Source organism: Mauremys reevesii, linkage group 2 (genome assembly GCF_016161935.1).
Source record: "Mauremys reevesii isolate NIE-2019 linkage group 2, ASM1616193v1, whole genome shotgun sequence".
Classification (NCBI taxonomy): domain Eukaryota; kingdom Metazoa; phylum Chordata; order Testudines; family Geoemydidae; genus Mauremys; species Mauremys reevesii.
Window position 1 is genome coordinate 129,812,935 of NC_052624.1, and position 15,540 is coordinate 129,828,474.

General features: G+C 43.5%; 1 protein-coding gene across 1 annotated transcript in view; it reads right to left on the reverse strand.

Moving 5' to 3' along the window:
- LOC120399069 (death associated protein) overlaps window positions 1–6,276 on the reverse strand; it is an 86,399-nt gene extending 80,123 nt beyond the window's left edge. Inside the window, exon 1 of the mRNA XM_039526955.1 lies at window positions 6,180–6,276. Coding sequence (XP_039382889.1) covers window positions 6,180–6,261 — 82 coding nt within the window. The 5' untranslated portion in view covers window positions 6,262–6,276. The remainder of the gene's footprint in view (window positions 1–6,179) is intronic.
- Window positions 6,277–15,540: the final 9,264 nt, after the last annotated feature.

A 15,540-nucleotide genomic window follows, 5' to 3' on the forward strand; every position in this document is an offset into this window, starting at 1 on the left:
CCTTCAAGGGGGCCACCGAAGTCAATGTGAATACGTTGCCACGGGTTTTCAGGCCAGTCCCATGGGTGTAGGGGTGCCCACTGGGGTGCATTCCTCACACCCTGACATGGCATACAAGCTTTTGCCTTCTCTTCAATAGCACTGTCCAATCCAAGCCACCAAAAATAGCTTCATGCAATTTCCTTCTTGCGCACTATTCCACAGTGACCGGAATGTAGCTGTTCTAACATCTGTGATCTCAGTGGTGGTGGAATAATGACACGTCTCCCCCACAACAAACAACCAGATTGGACCGATACCTACATGTCCAGGAGGACGGAGTTAACAAGGTCGGGTGAGACCGGAGAGGTTTGTCGAGATTTTCCATGCATCACCAGGTCCATAACTTGGGACAATACTGGGTCAACGCGAGTTGCCTTCTTTATCTGAGTAGCAGTGATGGGTGTATTCTCTACCTGTTCAAAGTAGAAGATTTCCTTTTGGGCACTATCTTGATGTTTGACCAGCAAAGGCAACCTTGAGAGGCCATCTGCATTGCCGTGCAGAGTGGATTTCCGATATTTGATTTCATATGTGTGTGCTGAAAGTAACAATGCCCAACGTTGCATACGACTAGCAGCTAATGGGGGAATGCCTGTGTAGGGTCCAAAACTTGACGCCAGAGGTCGATGGTCTGTGAGAAGAGTAAACTTCCATCCGAACAGGTACTGATGAAACTTCCAAATTCCAAAAACAATTCCTAATGCCTCACGTTCGATTTGGGCGTAGTTAGTTTCTGCTTTGCTTAAAGTGCGTGAAGCAAAAGCAATAGGTCTCTCTTCTCCCAAAGGCATAATGTGTGACATGACTGCTCCCACTCCATAAGGGGAGGCATTGCAGGCCAATTGTAGGGGTAAGGATGGATCAAAGTGCGTTAGAACTTCAGAATTTAGCAATGCATCCTTAGCTTTGTTAAATGCAACATCACAGGCTTCAGTCCACTTCCAGGCCTTGTTCTGCCCAAGGAGCTCATGAAGTGGTTTTAGCAGTGTGGCTAACTGTGAGATGAACTTTCCATAATAGTTCAGTAGTCCTAGAAACAAGCACAGCTGGCTTACATTTCGAGGTGGGGGAGCCTCCACAATAGCTTTAACTTTTGCAGGGGCCTTATGAAGACCTGCAGAATCAATGATGTGTCCCAAATATTCAACAGAGGGCTTGAAGAATTCACACTTGTCTTTGCGAACTCGTAGGCCGTACTCTTCCAGTCTTTGTAGGGTAGCCTCTAGATTCTTTAAGTGATCCTCTTCATTTCTTCCAGTGACCAGGATATCATCCAGATAGCACTGAACCCCTGACAAGCCACACAAGAGCTGGTCCATAGCCCGCTGGAACAGGGCGGGAGCAGACGTTATTCTGAAGGGTAGGCGACAGTATCGATAAAGCCCCTTATGAGTCACAATAGTCAACAGCTCTTGGGACTTTTCATCGACGTGCATCTGTAAATATGCTTGACTCAGATCAATCTTACTGAACTTTTGTCCCCCAGCCAGGCCTGCGAAGAGGTCATCGATGTGGGGAAGCGGGTATTGCTCTGCACACAGCACTGGGTTGATAGTGACTTTAAAATCACCGCAAATCCAGAGAGAGCCATCTTTCTTCACTATTGGAACGATAGGAGTGGCCCATGAGCTATGGGTAACTGGTATTAGGACTACATTGGTAACCAGGCGCTCCAGGTCTGCTTCAACTTTTGGCCTGATGGCATATGGCACAGTTCGGGCTTTCAGATATTTTGGTGGACTGTCAGGTTTAATGTTCAATGTCACAGTGATTCCCTTCATACTTCCCAAATCATCTCCAAAAACAGCAGCATGTTTCCTTAGTATAGGGGTTAGACCGGTTTCTTCTTTAGTCAGCCGGTGCACTTCTGCCCAGTTCAGTTGAATCTTCCCAAGCCAAGACCTACCCATTAAGGCTGGGTAGTTACCTCTCTCCACAAACAGTGGCAATTTAGCAGCCTGTCCATTGAGCTCCACCTTAACATCAATAGTGCCCAACATGGGCACAGCTTCTCCTGTATACGTCTTCAGAACAGTTTTTGTTGCCTTAAGCGGAAGATGCTGTAGCTTTTCTTTATACACAGTCTCAGAGACCAGCGAGACGGCTGCACCGGTGTCCAGTTCCATGCGTATAGGTTTGCCATCCAACAACGGGGTTACCCAGTATTCATGTGAGCCCACTGCCAAAGACAAAACATGCAGTGGCACTTCCTCTTGCGATGAGATCATCCTGGGTCTGCTCTAGGGTATGCAGGGTTCCTCTTTTTGTCGGCCAGACCACTGGCCTCTTTTTCTTTTGTTTAAAGGCACACTCAATGTGTCCCTTTTTGCCACAGTGTCGACACACCAGGTCCTTACACCAGCATTCTGATGCCTGGTGACCCAGCTTACCACAGCGGTAACATTCTTGACTCTGCACAGTTTTGTGGATCGGTTCTTGTGACACTTTTTGCACCCTAGGGGATGCACCGATGTATTGCGCCTCCCTTGTAGCCAGTTCCATGGAGACAGCAATATCAACAGCCTTCTGTAATGTAAGCTGAGCCTCTGTCAGTAGGCGCTTCCGTATAGCTTCACTGTAGAGGCCACACACTAACCTGTCACGCAGGGCCTCATTTAACATCTCTTTAAATTCACAGTGTTCTGCTAGCTTTTTTAAAATGGCTACAAACTGTACAACTGTTTCATCTTCCTTTTGGTCTCTTTTATGGAACCTATATCTTTCAGCAATTACCAGTGGTTTTGGGGAAAAATGAGACCCCAGGATTTCCACAATGTCACTGTAAGATTTAGTCTTAGGCTTAACACGGTGTAGTAAGCTGCGTAGCAGGGAGTAGGTTTTAGTCCCTACAACACTTAAGAATATTGGCACCTTCTTCGCTTCTGTAATGTCATTTGCAATAACAAAAAGCTCAAAACGCTCAGTATACACATGCCACTGCTCTGTATTCTCATCAAAAGGCTCCAGGGGCCTGGTCAGAGTAGCCATGATTTTTAGTTTCACTTTCACAGTCAGTGCAAACAAGCAGGTTTTTTGTTTGTTTGTTCTTTACCTTGACTTCTACTTCCTTCTGTTACTGGAGCAGCACCAGAATCCCATCTATCGTCACCACTTGTTATATCCTTGGGGGCAGCCGGTTTAGGAAGAAATCACTTGAGGCCAGACAGCAGACAGCTAACAAAACTACCATTTTATTTACAGACACAGAGCTCACCCAACCGGCCGAAACCGGCTGGGCCATCCCCTAATAATCTAACTCAGTTGCCATAGCAACAAAAACCATGACAACCAAATACACAACACACGCTAGAAGAAAGGGGGGCAAAGTTGAATCCCAAGGGCTTCAGCCTCAGGCAGGAGGCCTGAAATCTGGGTGTCACCCCCCCCCACACACACACACAGCTGAAGCCTTTGGCCCCAGGCAATGAGGCTCAGTCTTCGGCCCAGCAAGGCTGATGCCAGCCCTTGGCGACCCCATTAAAATGGGGTCATGACCCACTTTCGGGTCCTGACCCAGTCTGAGAACTGCTAATTTTGATTATAAAAGCTTTTCAAGACTGGGGACTGTTTCTTAGTATAGGCAGAACTGATAGCACTGCCTATTAAGATTGCCTGACAGTTCACATGGAAAGAACCTGTTCTCAGTCACTTATAACTTTTCCAAATTAACTGTTTGGGTTGAAGTTTTCCATTCCAGGTGTCTCCCTCAGGCTGAATTTCTTTGAAAGTTTCAGACAAAACAGTTCAGCTATGTCCAAGAATGGTTTAACAGTTTACCATATTAAAAAGATTGTGAGCTTTTCTTTGAGAAGCTGTAGTCCCTCCCACTCCCCTCCAATGCCTTGGAGCAAACACTTAAAATTTGGAAAGGGCAGCATTTGTGTCAGGATGTGCCTTTTGCCGTCCTCTTGAGTAACTACCCAAATTTGGTCAATTTAAGGCTTTGAACAACAATAAAAAATTAATACATGTTGTGAAGAGACTTGTTGGAGCTTCACAACTTGGGTTGGTTGTTCCTCCCCACCCCCACAGCAAATGGTTTATTTTCCCCCAAAAAGCAGTATCAGTCGACCTAAAATACTTCATGGATTTTCAGATTTGCCAAACAGCTTTAATCAAACAAAAAATCAGAACAGTTAGGTGAATTCAGAAGAAACGTTTCATTTCAAGCTGACTCCATTTTTTGTTTTAATTTTGACAAGCAAACGAAGACTAGATTAATAAAACACAGGGTGGAGAGGAGGGGAGAAGGAGACCCTCCCTTCTCAGATTTAGACCAATGTTTAGTCTATGACCCATTTTGTTTCAACCCAACTTTAAATTAATTTTTGGTTTGACCAAAACTAATATTTTTTTATAACTGCCAGTGAACCAAAAAAACAGACCATTATTCACCCAACTGTGTTAGTGACTAAACTTTCTGAAGATTATGATCTGCAATGAACATGCTTCAGCCCAGGGATGCAGGTGCCAAAAAGGTCAAATGGCACTGGAGCCAAAAGCAAGGAAACTGTCTCCTCCCTGTACTCTCAATCTTCCCACTGGTTGGCCACAGCAGCATAGACTAGGAAGCCTTCTGAATTTAATGCAGAGGGACCAGACCAGACCTGGACAGGGAGGACAGATTAAGAGGAGTAGTGGTGAGCAAGCTGCAGGGAGTGGGGAGAGATTTTATGAGGATCCAGGATGACAATTTGGATTAGCTGTACAAAAACTGGGACAGGGAACAGAGGTGTAATGAGATGGGAAGAGGAACCAGTGGAGGGTGGGTGACTGTGAGGATGGAGAGAAAGATCAGACAAGGAGCTGGGAAGGGAAGACTGGGACTCTGATGGGAAGCCCGAGAGTGGAGATTAGAGCCAGACTATGACAAGGCCAGGATGAAGGGGATGGTGCAGAAGGGTCGGTGACCACGAGAGAACACTCCCCTCCAGAGCTGAGAATGGAACCTAAGATTCTAGAACAAGGGGTGGCCAAACTGAAGCTCATGAGCTGCATGCTGCATTTTTTTTAAAAGTACAGTTAAAGTGCAGCTTGCAGAGCCCCCCACCCTCCATTCTCTGCCTACGAGACCCCAGGGTTGTGGGGGGCGGGGAGAGAAAGGGAAGCTCGGGGGCACAATTTAAAGCTTCACGCCCCTCAACAGCTTGAGTAGTGCCCTCCAGGCACACACACGTACCCTCAGTGACCCTTCCCTGCAGCTCCCAGCTGTTTGCCACTGCCTCTCCCCATGGCCACGGCTCCCAGCTTGCCAGCTCCAGCAGCTGCCACGCAGAGAGGGGGTCCAGCAGGACTGGAGCAGGGCCAGCAAACCCTGCAAAAATCCTCGGGGGAGGGGAGAGAGAGAGAGTCATGACCACATGTGTCCCTCTGGCTTCTGCCCAGCAGGAAGGGGTGATGTCTCAGGGCTTCAGACCTGCAGGATGTGTTACTGGGGCTTGGCACTTCAGCAGGAGCAGGGCTTAAGCCCTAAGCCCGGGCAGGCACCTCCTGCAGGGCTAAAACCCTGAGACCCTCTCCCTACCTGCAGGGCTGAAACCCAGAGTTCTGGCAGGCACGCCTCAGCTCTTGAGCTTCTGAAGGTTGTCATCTGCAGCTCTAAGGGTCAGTAAGTTTTGGCTACCCCTGTTCTAGAGTCTCACCATGCCTCGATCAACAGATATCAGTGAAACTCACTAGTAGAGTGTTTCATCCTGCTTTAGTGCTGGTCCACAGAGGATAACAACAACTACTGTCATCAGTTTCTCTATTACCTCAACTATCAAAGGTCTATGCACTGGACCCTGCTAATTAACCATGTGGGTTACAAGCAGATGCCATATAAATGGGATTTCTGGTATTTTAGTTGGCTTTTTTAATAGCTGAGACATTTACATACAACACTTCATTAAAAAAACATTAAGGTTGCAAAGCTGAGCTCTCAAAAATTAGGAAGTAGCAGAATTAAAGTTATAAGTGCAACCTTAATTTAGTCCCCTTGTGCATATGCATTATGATGCAGGCTTTAATTACATGATTACATACTATTTTCCCCATAGGACCCCTACTTCATTCAGTGTACAGAATGGACCATGCTCACTGAATAAGCAGTGATTCAATAACAGTGTTTTATCCTTGTGATGAAGTCTGCTACTCACCACTTGGCAGCACATCCTTTTGGTGCATCTGGAGGATTAGCTTGCTACTGTCCACACTCTGACCTGTGGTTGTGCAGACCATTACCTCAGTCTGCCACTCTGCAGTCCCTCCTCTCTTTTGCTAATCCAAAGCTGCAGCACCTCTCCTTTGGGGCTTAGCCCCCTTGGCCAAGTCATTATCATCCTCCCTTTCTAGGGTCCTATCGGATTCTCTCTCCACAAAAATCTCAGGCAATCTCTGTATCCACTGCACTGACTACCCCACTTTCCTAGTAGTCTATAGGGGAACCCAGGTCTGCCCTCTATTCTGGGTTCCAGTCTGGTGACCCTCACACCAGCTGTTGAGGTCTATATACTCTCAGACTTTACTACTCTTTCCCTAAACTACTCCCTCTACACTTGTTACAAGCTCCTAGTCTCCCAGAATGTGACTGCAGATTTCCTCACTACAAAAAGTCTTCCTAACCTCAACTCCTAGGCTTTATAGAAGCCCTGCCTGTTCCTCTCCTGGTGTACTTCATTCTCAATTATTATCATTGCCCCTTAGCTCCCCAGCAGGTGCAGCCTATGGCTAATTGGCCTCTTTGGTCACCTTAATTCCTTCAGTACTGGTGTGAGGTGAATGCCCTATCACAATCCTCATAGTTCAGCGCATGACCCCATCCTTTATTTACTGCACATTATTCAAGCCCTGCTTATTTCCTCACAGGTATTTTCTACAGGCTTTTCTCACTATAGCATCTGAGTGATTCACAAACAATTTGTTTTCACAATACCCCTGTGAAACACCTTATTATTCCCATTTTATAGATGGGGAACTGAGGCAAAGAGAGATTAAAGTAAAAATTATCCACTAATTTTGGTTGCCCAGTTTGAGATGCCTAGGACCTGATTTCTCAGACTACTGTAGTAGTCGCTCATAAAAATCAAATGATTTATTGGGACACTGTAAGTAACAACTCCAATAAACACAGCCAGGACTCAAAATTTCCTCCAACCCTCCCAATTCCCACCCCCCAGCAGATACAACAACATAATATAAAACAAAAAGAACAATTTAACACTAAGATAAAGATACAGCACTATGTATTGGTGGAGGTGCTGTCTACACTGATCATTGCAGTCCTTCACATTATATAGTACTGTTTATATTTAAATCACAGTTCCTATTACTGTCAGTTTGCAGTGGTGAGTGGTCAGCATTTCTGCAAATTACACTGCTCCCAGGGTCTGAAACCAAGTACCGAAAAAGTTAAGAACACAATTAATGACCCACCTATGAAAAGTTTGATTTAAGTGACTTGCCTGATATCACAAAGGAACACTGGGACAGAGGAAGGGGTAGATTCAAGTTCAAGGTAGCATTCAACTGCCTTAACCAGGATACTGTCCTTTCTCTGCTTGCAGTCCTTTGTCTCATTCACTATACACCTTCCAACTTTTGCAACAAATAGAGGCTTTGTTTGTAGGATCCCTGCCTCATCACTACATAACCCTGGTTCATTTCCAGAACAGATCCATCCTGAATGGCAGGGTTCTCATGGGAAAAAAATAGTATGATCATGTAATTAGAGACTTAACACATATGCACAAAGGGGCTAAATTCAGGTTGCACAGGCAAAGCATGAGGGTACTAGAGCGTCTCAAAGAAACTTCAGAATTTTTTTAACATGGCAAAACAATGTTTTTTTCCCCTAATCTCATTTCAGAAAAGGCTGAAATTTTCCAAAATACACAGTCCAAGGCAGACACCCAACACTGAAAAGTTCTGCCAAACTTAAACTGTTATGGGTAAATTATAAGCAACTGAAAATTGAAAAATAATGGGAAATGTTGGGCAACCGTAATAGGCAGCACTGTTTGCTCCATATATAACTCAAGAGATCAAAAATCCTCCCCTAAAATAATGAGATTTAAAAAAACAAACACATACACTTTTTTTTAAAAGACTCTCTTGACTTTTAAACTCCCCTAATTTCAGGTTGAAGAGCAGGGCTGTAACTAGAGTGGGGTAAGAGGTGTAGTTGCCCCGGGCACAGAGCCGGCAGGGGCACAAAAATGGAGTGGCACAGGATCAGGCCCAGCAGCATCAGCCTTCCTGCAAGATTGGGCCCAGCAGCATCAGCCAAAGCCCAAGGTGCTTAGCACCCCCCCACACACCTCACAAGATCACAGGTTCAGTGACTCTGGCCAGAGCAGGCTCTCCCCAATGCTAGGATGGCAGGGGAAGGTGGGCAGGGCTCTGAGTGCTGGCTGGTAGGAAGATCTTCACAGCTGGTTCCCAGGGACCTATGGGCTGGACGTCAGGGGGTACCGTGCGGGGAGAGGGCAGAGGGCTAGGGACACAGCCTGGGTTATGGGAGGAAGGGATACATGAGTGCAACACAAATGATTAGGGGCATGGAGCATCTGCCATATGAAGAGAGATTAATAAGACTGGGATGCTTCAGCTTGAAAAAGAGACGAGGAAGGGGGGATATGATAGAGGTCTATAAAGTCATGATGGGTGGGGAGAAAGTAAATAAGGAAGTGTTATTTACTCCTTCTCATAACACAAGAACTAGGAGTCACCAAATGCAATTAATAAGCAGCAGGTTTAAAAACAAACAAAAGGAAGTATTTTTTCACACAATGCACAGTCAACCTGTGGAACTGTTTGTCAGAGGATGTTGTGAAGGCCAAGACTATAAACAGGGTTCATAAAAGAACTAGATAAATTCATGAAGGATAGGTCCATCAATGGCTATTAGCCAGAGAACTTTCAACTTATATCATTCATCAAAACAATAACATCACAGTAAAAACAATATGGGTTCATTTAGCTGTTTGCAAGAATCAATATTTCTCTCACTCCTCCCTACCCCTGCCCAAAACTTCTCTGCCACAGACTGGGCAGCATTGCCCCTGCCACAACTCCTCCCCCTGTTCCCCTCCTCTGTCAACCCTGCTGTCCCGGCCCCTGCTCCAGACCTCTCTCACTCCACTCCCCCCACCAGTCTCTGCCTGCTTTTTAACTCAGGTGGATCTTCTGTTGTCATTAGTCTGTTCAAGTATGTCTCTGGTGTGTTGGTATTGCTGCAAATTGCATCTTTAAGAAGTTGGCAGAACCAGCCAAGTCCATGTTCAAGATAGCAGGGGTTCAGACTACACCTCCCATCAACTTCCCCCAAGAATCTACCTCAAGCCGTTAAATGGTGTTCTGTGTTCATTGAGCTCTGTTAAAAAGTCCAAATAAAGAAATCTTGAGCCTTTCATGTCTCAGGTCCCCCAATTTCCTAACCTCACTCATTATTAGGGTTAATGTTTGACTTGCAACAGTTGAAATATCACAGCCCTGGACTTGGCATTTTCCCTCCTTCCCCCCCCCCCCCCACTGATATTGGTTCTCTATTAAGTGGAGGGAGCTGTAAGTCTAACCTGAGGCAGTCAGGAAGCATTTTCAGAATAACAGTGATTTTTACCCTCTGCGCCCTCTGTAATGCCCAGAGCAAAAATTCTCTCTTTGACCTGTTTTCCAGATGCAGTTTCTCCTCATACCTACATCTCCTTTGTTTCAACAGTTTCTGTCTTTAGCTCATTTTTAAAGATAGATGACATCTGGGATGACATCTGAAACATCATTGGCAGGAACAAATGTCTTCTAATGATATCCACTTTTGCTGGCAGGAAGGCCTTATGTCCTGTGTTAGGGTTACTACTGTGCTGCCCTGTCACACAGAGGTCTGTCTGAGCCAGTTACGCTTCCACCTCTCATTTCTCTTTTGTTTGTCATTTGAATCCTTGGCATCCAAAAATGTGTTTGTTTTATACACATATATAATTATTCTCTGTGTATGTGTGTGTAATGCCCAGCACCTCTCTGGATTTCCCCTTACACCTTCTCCTCTGCACCCCAGGGGAGCTGCAGTGGAGTAGAGTTCTGCACAGAGCAGGTTGGTTGTTCCGCTTTGCACAGACTCCTGAAATCCTGCCTCCCTGGGGTGCAGGGGAATGACATCATTAGTTTTCCCATAGGACCTGCTGTGGATGGAAAAGGTGGCTAAAATGTGGATTGTACTGTTAAAAAACTTCTGTGTGGACAACTCAAGTGTGCTACATCTGAACAGTGGAGAGTGTCACAGTGGTTACAACAGTCACACTTATACTTGTAGTACAGGCATGTCCGTAACATCAGGAACTGCCTCCTGCCAGCATGCTACAGAGCACAAGAAATGCAGATTAGTTGACAGTGATTAAATTGCCAGCAGCTCCCAAGCACTTTGTCAATTCTAGTGCTCCCATTATTAGTACCACCAGAGGAGCTGGAAAAGGCAACTAATTACGACTCAAGTTTGCAGTTAAATCATTTTCATTGCCAGTTCAGCAGCACCTGTTAAATGGGTACCTAGCAGTTAGTTACCCATTTCTCAGGTAATTTTTCTAGCATAGACAAGATTTTGATAACCGGAAGTCAAGAAAGAGAAATAGAGCAACTGAGAAAGGAAGGAATTTTTAATCTGTTTAAAATTTCACGTTTGTTTTTAAATTCATTTTGGTGATTAGAGAGCATTTGAGAACATTACCATCTTTATTAAAGTTTCTACCCAGCCACATGCTTTCAATTAGGAGGGGAAAACTCATAATACACATCTCAGATATTTAGGAGATCCTCCAGCAAAATCAGGAAAGATCAGACTCAACATTACTGGTATTTCTAACATAAAAAAGAAAACAACCCAGCTTTCAGGCCTTCTTTATGCATCATGAAAAAAACAAAAAAGGGCAAGTGCCCAACTTACAAAAAAAATCTCTTGTAGGTGATCCAAGGGCTAAGTTTTTAAAACTGTGCATGGAATGAGGAAACCAGGAATTTTGGTGTTTGATGAAAACATTTATTTTCAGTTGCAATTGCTCTCAGCACCACTTCTGAAAATAATCTTTTTTTTTTGCCTAAGTTCTTAAGTGTGTGCTTTCCAGCCTAGAGTGTATTCAGTAAAGTGATAATTTTTTAAGTATGCAAGTCTGTTGACTATGATTAGGAGTACAATTTCTGTTCTATTTTGAAAATACTCCAACATACTTAAACAGATGGCTATGATCCCAGATCAGTCTATTTATTTTGGTACTCTCATCTGGGTATGCAGTAGCTTTGGTACTCCTGCTGAATATGTAATGATGTGTAATTCCGCACTTGCATGCACAAAATGGGCAGTTGTATGCATCAAGTCAGGAGCATATGTTTAAGAATGCAGTTTGAGTACAATCCCTCTCCTCATCCCTCCCACATACACGCACAACTGGGTGTAAATTCTGTTATGCATGATATACCCACCCCTCAGTGCCCACCCACCTATTTTTATGCTTAGTCCATAAATGACATATTTATAGGAGTATTACACAGAAAACACTCAATTTGCACTATTACAATATAGCACTGCAGTTTCTGATGGGGTATCAGATACCCTTAAAGTCTTTATCCTAAATCTGATCCTTCACGCTCTGCTTTTTCTGGCTGTTTTTGGAGTGAAAAAAAAAATCAATTCTTTTATCAGTTATAAACTAGCTAAGGCTGAGTCCTAGGAAGTGTGAACTGCTCCTATTCATCATCAGGGGCATCTGTGTATTTTTATCTCCACAGTCAGCATCTCACTTTTTCTATTGACATGGACTAGTTGTCTGAAACTGCTCACCAGTTGGAGTAAGGGACTCTCACTTTGAGACACTCACATACTATGGGGATGTTCATCACATAAAACCTAGAACAAAAGTTGAATAATTAACAAAAAAAAAATCAGCATTTTCCAGCTGCTAATGTAGTCCCACTTCTGAGGCTGTCAGGACCTAAAAACCTTTGGAGTCTGTGGGCCAGCAGCCACAAAGGCTGTTTTTATGCTGGATGTAGATCTAGGGAAACAGTTTATGACAAAAGCAATAATATCAAAGAAGCTCACAGCAAAGAGTGAAAGGACCTGTACTCTACCTGCACTGCTTTCAAGCAGCTTCAGTATATTTGCAGTACTTCCCTTGCTTACCTTTATTGTGCTAAGGTAATGACTAGGAGATGTAATTTGGATCACTGCTGTTAGTTCATTTCTAGGGGTCCTGATGATGTGATTGGTTAAGCTTTTGTTGAGATGTTTCTAGGGTCAGGTATATAACGTAATTTCATTTGATTGCTGGATTTGCTACAGGTGGCCACATTTAGTCCTAATTCAACTCTACAGGGAGCCCAGATATGTTTGATTTTGTCTTCAGAGTTAGAATGAGAGTCCATTGGGGCATAGAGTATAAAACTGGGTGTGTTAGCAGTTACTAGATTGAATCATAGCTTAATTATAGGAACAAATTAGATCTTACCTTACTGTTATATTAGGTTTCCTTTGAATTTTTCTCTGAAAGTCAGAAAACAACAGGTTTTTGACACTACATCATAACAGCACAAGAATTTCTTGATGCAGAAACATTATAGCTTTATATTATCACTGTTATATCTTCACAATGGTTAAGACTTCTTGACTTTTATCAAAAATAAGAGCAGCATAAGAAGCAATTTCTCAATGATAGATCATCTCCAAATAGTGAATCATGTTCACTAGAAGGCTGGCAAGTGACCAGAGATTCTGTATAGGGTTTTTTTGCACTATGAAAAAGCAGAAATACAAGAACACTAACAATTGTCATGATCATTAATTATTATTATTTTAATTCTCTCCTCACTGATTGTTATACAAGATCTTACTTCTGATAGGACACATGCCATGCATGATACGTAGATTTGCTCAAAGTAAACCTGGTGCAAAATTATAGGCTGTATCCCATCAGGCTCAAGTAGAATTTCCCATTGATTGCAGTGGGGAGTTCTGCTTGAAAATCAATGGCATGATATAGCTTTATATTGAGTTCAAATACAGTGGTCACCATTAAAGTCTTTACAAATGCTTTGGCCACTGTATCTGAGGCAAAAACAATATTTTGTTTAGATAAGAAGCTAACAACAACGAATAAATGGTAAATTTTCAGAATGGAGAGGGGCAACTAGTGGTGTTCCCCAAGGGTCATTCCTAGGACCAATCCATTTAACTTATTCATAAATGATCTGGAGACAGGGGTAAACAGTGAGGTGGCAAAGTTTGCAGACGATACTAAAATGCTCAAGATAGTTAAGACCAAAGCAGACTGTGAAGAACTTCAAAAAGATCTTACAAAACTAAGTGATTGGGCAACAAAATGGCAAATGAAATTTAATGTGGATAAATGTAAAGTAATGCACATTGGAAAAAATAACCCTAACTATACATACAATATGATGGGGGCTAATTTAGTTACAACTAATTAGGAAAGAGATCTTGGAGTCATTGTGGAGACATCTGAAGACATCCACGGAGTGTGCAGCGGCAGTCAAAAAGGCAAACAGGATGTTAGGAATCATTAAAAAAGGGATCGAGAATAAGATGGAAAATATCTTATTGTCCTTATATAAATCCATGGCACGCCCACATCTTGAATACTGCATACAGATGTGGTCTCCTCATTTCAGAAAAGATATACTGGCATTAGAAAAGGTTCAGAGAAGGGCAACTAAAATGATTATGGGTTTGGAACAGATTAAAGAGACTAGGACTTTTCATCTTGGAAAAGAGGAGACTAAGGGGGAATATGATAGAGGTATATAAAATCATGAGTGGTGTGGAGAAAATGAATACGGAAAAGTTATTTGCTTGTTCCCATAATATAAGAACTAGGGGTCACCAAATGAAATTAATGGGCAGCAGGTTTAAAATAAATAAAAGGAAGTTCTTCTTCACACAATGCAAAGTCAACCCGTGGAACTCTTTGCCTGAGGAGGTTGTGAAGGCTAAGACTATAACTGGGTTTAAAAGAGAACTAGATAAATTCGGGGAGGATAGGTCCATCAATGACTATTAGATAGGATGGGCAGGGATGGTGTCCCTAGCCTCTATTTGTCAGATGGTGGAGATGGATGGCAGGAGAGAGATCACTTGATCATTACCTGTTAGGTTCACTCTCTCTGGGACACCTGGCATTGGTCACTGTCGGCAGACAGTATACTGGGTTGGATGGACCTTTGGTCTGACCCAATATGGCCGTTCTTAATTTCTTATGTTCTTAACAACAGGCCATATGCTTCCAGCAGTTGGTTGCTAAAAAGTATAACTATGGTTACATAATCTGCCTCCAATTCAATGCAAAAGCTGAAACCTTCATTTTTTTAGGCTGTTGAACTAATTTACAATATAAAAATCACTCGCACATGAAAGAACAACATAGTAGTAGGAGGAGCCCTTCTTTATGAAGAAGTGAGGGCTCAGCAGCCTCTTCAGCACTATCCCCTTTTCTCCTGGATCACATAGAAGCATCAGTGCTGCTACAGGTTTCCACAGGGATGGGGACTGATAGGCCTCATGGCCTAGTGGTGGAATACTAGACTGGGATGCAAGAGACCCAAGTTCTCTTTCCAACTTATTCACTGACCTGCTGTGTGACCTTGGGTCATATCACTGCTCTGTTTCCCCTCTGACTCTTACTAGAGAAGAAAGTTCTCCAGGGCAGGGACTGCGTCTTAAGCAGTGCCTAACTCAATGAGGCTTTGATTTTGGTTGGTGCCTCTAGGCTCTACTGTAACAAATAAAAAATAGGACTTAGTGATCAGGGATGGAGTTATGGGGATGCACATCATATATTGCCCCAAGCCCACTCAACCAGAAGAGCTTATTAAGGGAAAATAACAGTCTAGGCTGTATTGTATTTTCTGTAGAGCACTCCTCTGTGGCAGGGGATTCCCCTTTAAGCATAGCACTGCAACACAGTCATAGGAATTCTATACTGATGTTCCTGGCCTCCATGGGTCCCACAGAAGCCATGGGGCTTGAGGTGGGATCTGCAGCATATTCTGTTGGAGGATAAGCCCACCTCACTCAATGGAATGATGTGATGGAATCTTCATGAGGTGCTCACAAATACTTCCTGCTCTCAAGTCCTCTTCTGCAGGATTTTCCCAGGGGAGCAGTCTGGCCTACAAATACTAACTTGGCATCACAAACTCTCACACAGAATTGTGCATATTTCTATGGTCTAAGCATACATGAACATCTGAAAATGGTGTTAGAGGTGGAGTGAGTTTCAGATCAAACTGCAAGAGGCTTAGAGAAGTTTTCTGCAAACTTTAAGGTGCATTTGTCCCTCACTACAGATTCTGTAATGTATGGTATTGCAATGCTTTTCATCTTCCCCAGGAAAGTATCCACCCCTCAGTAGGTGCTTTTAGACAAATTTATTGCTTTTTATAGTGAAAACAGTGTCAACATTAATCTTGAGACTTGCCATCACGTAACAAACCAGAGGTGCTGAGCTGGTGCCCTCA